Source organism: Trichechus manatus, unplaced genomic scaffold (genome assembly GCF_000243295.1).
Source record: "Trichechus manatus latirostris isolate Lorelei unplaced genomic scaffold, TriManLat1.0 scaffold00060, whole genome shotgun sequence".
Classification (NCBI taxonomy): Eukaryota; Metazoa; Chordata; class Mammalia; order Sirenia; family Trichechidae; genus Trichechus; species Trichechus manatus.
The window spans coordinates 276831-283742 of record NW_004443996.1 but is presented as its reverse complement, the minus strand read 5'-3'; the positions used below and the strand labels follow the sequence as shown (position 1 = coordinate 283742).

At 32.9% G+C, this 6912-nt stretch overlaps 1 protein-coding gene across 2 annotated transcripts in view; it reads left to right on the top strand.

Annotated features, from left to right (window-relative positions):
• The window catches only part of KLHL4 (kelch like family member 4), a 124909-nt gene extending 118536 nt beyond the window's left edge, over positions 1-6373 (top strand). For both annotated transcript variants that reach the window (XM_023733594.1, XM_004378869.2), the window contains 3 exons: positions 1119-1331; positions 3352-3523; positions 5054-6373. In XM_023733594.1, coding sequence (XP_023589362.1) covers positions 1119-1331; positions 3352-3523; positions 5054-5113 — 445 coding nt within the window. In that variant the 3' untranslated portion in view covers positions 5114-6373. The remainder of the gene's footprint in view (positions 1-1118; positions 1332-3351; positions 3524-5053) is intronic.
• Positions 6374-6912: the final 539 nt, after the last annotated feature.

The window sequence follows — 6912 nt, the reverse complement described above, 5'->3', positions numbered from 1 at the left end:
TAACCACAGGCAGAGATTAGGATTTACAACACATAGGAAAATTATGTCAATTACAAAATGGAAGACAACCACACAATACTGGGAATTATGGCCTAACCAAGTTGACATATATTTGTGGGAGACACAATTCAATCCATGACATCCATTGTCCAACTTTCACATGCATATGAGGCAATTGAAAATACCATGGCTTGGGTCAGGCCTTAAAGTGACGTCTTTGCTTTTTAACACTTTAAAGAGGTCTTTTGCAGGATATTTGCCCAATGCAATGTGTCGATTGATGTAGTTGATTTGACTCCTGTGTATTCCGTCTGGCAAAGTCTACATGTATAGTCACCATTGTGTTGTTGAAGAAAGGTATTTCCAATGAATTGGTCATTGGTTTTGCAAAATTCTGTCATTCCATCTCCAGCATTGTTTCTATCACCAAGGCCATATTTTCCAACTACTGATCCTTCTTTATTTCCAACTTTTGTATTCCAATCACCAGTAATTATCAATACATCTTGATTGCATGTTTGATCAATTTCAGACTGCAGAAGTTGGTAAAAATCTTCAGTTTCTTCACTTTAGCATTAGTAGTTGGTGCATAAATTTGAATAATATTTGTATTAAATGGTCTTCCTTGTAGGTGTATGGATATTATCCTATCACTGACAGCATTGTACTTCAGTACAGATCTTGACATGTTCTTTTTGACAATGAATGTGATGCCGTTTCTTTTCAGTTGTCATTCCTGGCATAGTAGACCATATCATTGTTCCATTCAAAATGGCCAATACCAGTCAATTTCAGCTCACTGATAGGATATTGATCTTCAAGCGTTCCATTGCATTTTTGACAACTTCCAGTTTTCCTAGATTTATACTTTGTACATTCCACATTCCGATTATTAATGGATGTATGGATATATGTGTGTGTGTGTGTGTGTGTGTGTGTGTATAAATATACACACACGCACACCATTAACCTGTGGTCGTCAACTCAATTCTGACTCATAGCAACCCTATAGGACAGAGTAGAACTTCCCTATATAGGGTTTCCAAGGAGCAGTTGATATATTTGATGTATGTATGTATATGTATATATATTATATATATTTCTGTCTTTTCTTCTAGGTTATATGCTATTGGTGGACGCGATGGAAGTTCCTGCCTCAAATCAATGGAATGTTTTGATCCTCACACTAACAAATGGAGTCTGTGTACTCCAATGTCCAAAAGACGTGGAGGTGTGGGAATTGCAACATACAATGGATTCTTATACGTTGTAGGGGGTCATGATGCCCCTGCTTCTAATCACTGCTCCAGGCTTTCTGACTGTGTGGAACGGTAAAATATGTCTATTTATGTATGTATGTATTTGTTTATTTTTTCAGAAAAGAGAAAGATTTTTAAACTACCAGAAAGTAGTCTTCCATATAAGGATTAATCCTTTGTAAAATTGCACTTACTCCTGGCTCAATATATTTTGTAGAAATCCACTTTAGGTATTTCAGATCCAGCACAGGAAATACATAAAAATAATATATCTTAATGCTGTATAGCCACACTATAAAATAATAAAATGAAATGGAATATAAGAATAAGAAAATGTTATGCCAAGCTGTATCACTCATCTGATTCACCAAATTGAAATCAAAATAACATTACTGTTTCTAAAGTCAAGTCAATCCTCAAAAAGATAAAGACTTAACAACCACAAAATATACAGAAAGAATTTCCAAAGAGAGATTTTAATAATGCTTCAAAAAATACCTATACTGGAATAAGTATTTAGTTTCCCAAGGTAACATCTTGGAATGCAAGACATTCCTTTGGATGAATAAATTGTGATATATTTGTTAAAAGAAGTCAGTCGTTAAAGGAAGTCAGTCATATGTTTTTGTAGTTATAACCTTCATATTCCCTTTCAACATAGAAAATATATATATATTCACAGGAAATAGTTAAATAATAGCTGTGTAAGACTAAGTGATAAATTTATGGTCAGTAAGGTTATGGGAATTCAGAAAAGAGAGATGATTATGACTGGTATCCTCAAGGGAAATTCTTGGAAAAGGTAAAATTTGTACTTTGTAGGCATAAAAAATAATGAAGGAAATGTCAGGCCTAGGAAAAAGCACAACCAAAATCAAGAAGGAGAAAGTTTTGTAGATAAGAACAGAGACTTTCAGTTGAATTATACTTTGGCAGGACAATTGAAAACACAAGTGAAGACAACATTGTCTTATGACCCGAAATGCAAAAGTGGAAGATTTTATATTTTATCTTCTAGGTACAGAGATAAATAAATTTGGGGGAATTGGCATATCATGAAGAAAGTAGTTTAGAAGCAGTATATCTAATGATGATATACAGAATAGAGGAAGAAGAAACTAAAGAAAGGAAGATGAATGTTATTATTTTTCTTCTAAGAAGCATACCACTGAATCATAAGTGATAATTAAAGCTAATACTCAGTTTTTAACACAGATAATCTGATTTGTAGTTTTGTAGTATTTTTTTAAAATTTTAATATTATATTATGAGCTACTTGTTACTCAGTATATATCTGGAATGCTTCTCCTGCATATAATGCATTATTATATAAATTTTCTTTTATTGTTCACCCTTTTTAGTTTTAAGTATTATGTATTAGTTTAAAAATAGACTTCAGGCTTTAGGACACAATTCCTGGAGATCATTTTAATGAATATTACTGGCTGAATTCCCTTGAATTCTGCTTACTGAAAAGATTTGGCTATAAGGAGTGAATTTAAGATTAAAAAGGAAAAAAAGTCCTAGGCCCTGTAAATATAAAGAGAACTCTCACAAGGGAAAAAGACAGGATAAAACTATGGTAATTCTAACTCCAAATTGTATTAAAACCAGGGTACTTCTTTATCCAAAGCAAAGCAAAAATAAAAAGGCCATTATATTCAGGTTTACTTAAAATATGAGCCCCCCTGTAAGGAGGATCAAGCATCTCATATATAACTTTGATGAACAAAGAATGTGAGAAAAACAAAAGCTCTCTAACAAGTCTACTAATTGAGAGAGGGGGCATTTTTCACGTAATGTTAGGATCCTAACAGACAATGTAAAATTTCTTCCAAGTCTGAGTACTGATTAAAGAACTGCAAGATATTTTGGAAAGGAAATACATTTTCAATATGCTTTGAGTGACCCCTGGTGCCTCAACAGAATTTTGCCGTGTACATATCCTTAGCATTTATTAGCTAACCTACACTTGATATTTATGTTTTTAATTCCTTATTTTAAATAAATATACATTTTATTAATGTCTATTATTTTTAATTATAACACTTTTGTATTTATCCCTCTCATTTTTCTTCCCAAATCTCTTAAGGTATGATCCAAAAGCTGATTCATGGTCAACTGTTGCACCTCTGGGCGTTCCTCGAGATGCTGTTGCTGTATGCTCCCTTGGAGACAAACTGTATGCAGTTGGAGGATATGATGGACATACTTATTTGAATACTGTTGAGTCATATGATGCACAGAAAAATGAGTGGAAAGAGGTACTCTCATAAAAGCATTCAAATTAGTGTATTTCAGACTGAAATAAAAGATTTTAAAATGTATCTTTGGAATTAGTTCCATTCTCTTCCTCCTCTAGGGCCTAGCCAGATTTTTCTAGGGAAATTTGTGTGTGTGTGTGCGTGTGTGTGTGTGTGTGTATATATATATATAAACATGTTTCATCTATGCTATAGAGAATTCTTAATTGATCATTACCAGGATCCATCAACACTCATATGAAAGAAGACAGAACATTCTCTCGACTTCATGGAAAGCTTCCCTTCACAGAAAGGAAGGGAATCAAATTCAGTAATTTAAGAACTTTACCTTGGCCAACATTCTATGTATGTATTACAACCTGAAAACCAAAGAGCAATATCTTCTTCTGCAAATGTCTCTCTTTCTGATTGGCCAATGCCTAGATGAAAAGCCTTCATTCAGTTCCCTCCATAAGGAGACTGTGTAAACTGCAAATACTCCTAACTTCTTCGGTCACTCAAGGAATTGAGTGCACAGTAAGAGACCAGAATTAGACTCTCTCAAGAGTGCTGGGCTTCTAAAAGAAGATATCCTAAGGAAGGTACAAGAAAGGACACTGAAAGGACATCTTGGACATGCTAAAGACAAAGTTTACCCTTTTGTCAGTTTTGCCAGAGATGGCCCTAGTTTTATTCCAAAATGTTGAATGGTATTTTGTTAATAAAATGATGGGTTATTAAAAAATGAAGTTTAATTAACTCTTCACCATCTCCACAAATAGGCAGAACCTCGTGTTTTGGTGCCTAATTTTACCTTCCCTTTTACTGACTTTATACTACTCTGTACTCTACAGGTTATAGCTGGCTACTGTTCTAAATGAATAGGTGTTAATGTAATGACATCTGAGAATGAGTCTCTTTCTCTTTTCCAACAATCAGATCCATTAAGACTTTCAGAAACCTTCAAATTCTACCATGTAGATAGCTCCCTACTTTATCAATGCTTAAAACCAGCCAGAAATGGAAGAAATAAATTTTAGCAAACAAGGGGTTAGGTCAAATACAAGAATCAAAGTGTTTGAATAAAATTGTGGGAATTATTTTTCTGACGATTATAGACCAGGACTTTCTAGGACACCAGGATCCTATTCCTGACTATCACTGTTTCATTGTGTAACCGTGGAAAGAGAAAGAGAAATAACAGATAATGGGACTATAACTATTATATGCTAAATTCTCTTCATTCATTATTTCCCTTAATCCTCATAAAAACCTTGAAGTGTATTATCATTTGTAATTTTTCAAATGAAGAATTTGATTATCAAAGAAGTGAAATTTACCCAAGATCACCTGGTCCTCAAACTCAGGTTTACATAATTCTTTCTAAAGACTGTGTTGTTTTCCACACATTACACTGTTACTTGGGCTGCAGCTTCCCTTACTTTATACAAGATGAAAGGTGGAGCGGAATAGCCATATTATGAACAGCTATATTATGCTAGAGGCAGAGTTCAAACAGCATTTGTTTTCTTATTTTTGTTTTCTTTTTAGGAAGCTCCTGTTAACATCGGAAGAGCTGGCGCATGTGTTGTTGTGGTGAAACTGCCATAAATCTGTTTTTGTCAAGTAAAACTGGATAATTTCAAGAAATGGAGTAGGAGGAAGGAGAAGAAACATGTTATTTTCTGCAGTTCATAATCAAACACGAAAATATTTTTGTCATTTTAATACGTAGTTGTAATTGTTCTCATTTTGAAGCCAAAACAAGTTTCCAAACATGAATTACATGTAAATGTCAAATGTATGTGTTATCATAGCTGATAATATACAGGGCAATCCAGTAGTCTAGCTTTAGCCTTATTACTTTAAACTGTCAAAATGTTTAGTGAAAATTTATATTCCCCAAAGTAGGAAGGGTTATAAAGCATTAGCAGGTTTCAAGGTAAGAATCTGAGAAGTTAAAAATATGTGTTTTTATTTCCAATAAAAGGTACTCTGTTATCTGGACTATAACTTAATATAAAAGAGAACATCTAAAGCCTAAAATATAGTCTAATTTTTAATAAGGCATCATTCTCTTATACAAACAACATCCTAAATAGCTAAATAATAGCTCACATTTTCCAAGAGGAAAGTTTTTACTGCATCAAAGCTGAAAAGCCGATTCATTGACATAATTTGTTCTGCTGATCACAGTATGTCAAATTTTCACAGACTCCCTCTTTCACAGTAACCATCTTCCAAAACACATGTATAAATTTGATATTCCTTAACATGTTGTCTTGTTAGATTTTTCACTGATGATAAAATATTATTGCAACATCATATACACAGCTGTACCATAAAATATTGAATATTTATCATATTGATACAAACTGTGACCTCAGCTTCAGAGTGTCAGGGCCTCAAATTTATAGTAAGTAATATTCTTCTCAAATATGTCTGTGAACTCTATAATTACCTACCATTAGTTAAATAAGATAACAAATGCAAAACAATTTTTAATGTATTCAAATTGAAGAATATGTTACATGATGTAAACACATGGAAACATCAAAATGTTCATTACATATAGTCAGTTCTGTAGTTATTTTTTATGTACCCATACATGCCTTTATGTTTATGTTATATTTTTCCAATACAATATGTTAAGGACATAGGCACTACAAAAAATTGTAATTTAAAAAGCAACAAAAAACATAGTTGGGTAGTATTTTAGCTTTAAATTCTTACTTCCATTTATTCAATTTAACAATAAAAAGTTGAAAAAAACTTTTTGAAGGTAACTTTTCAAGTAAATGTACATTTTTCAAATTTCTGCAATATATTCTTTTAAACTTTGTAATGTAGAATGACACTAACTTGTAAAATTCAGAGAGATGCTTATAAAATGCATTGCATTTTACGTTTTAAAAAATGCAGAATAAGTTGTACAAAAATATTTGTAATTTGACAAATTGAATTCAAATAAAATATATTTCCTCTGGTTATAAAACTGTGGCTTTAGAATATGTCAAGTGAAGCCTGAATTGATTTTTTTATATTATGTTGCCCTGACCCTAATAGCGAAAGTATTTAAATACCAAAAAAAAAAAAAAGTTCCCTGCTTTGCTTCTTACCCCTGTCATTGTCCCTACTTCTAAATAGAGGGCTATAGACTTCTCCAGTTCTAAAGGTGAGAATGGAGACATAGAAAGGCTGTAAAACAAAATACACACACAGCCATTTTGGGTCTTTTAAATTCATACCTTATCCAAGTAAATGTAGAATTACCTAAATTACCTTTTTCCCCAGACCACAGCTTGGTCTGTCAAGTTCAAAAAGGATATAAGCTGGTGGGCAAGGCGAAGATCAAAAGACTTACCACAGCCCAGCTTGTGAATGCTCCCGTCAGAGCTAGAAGTCACCAA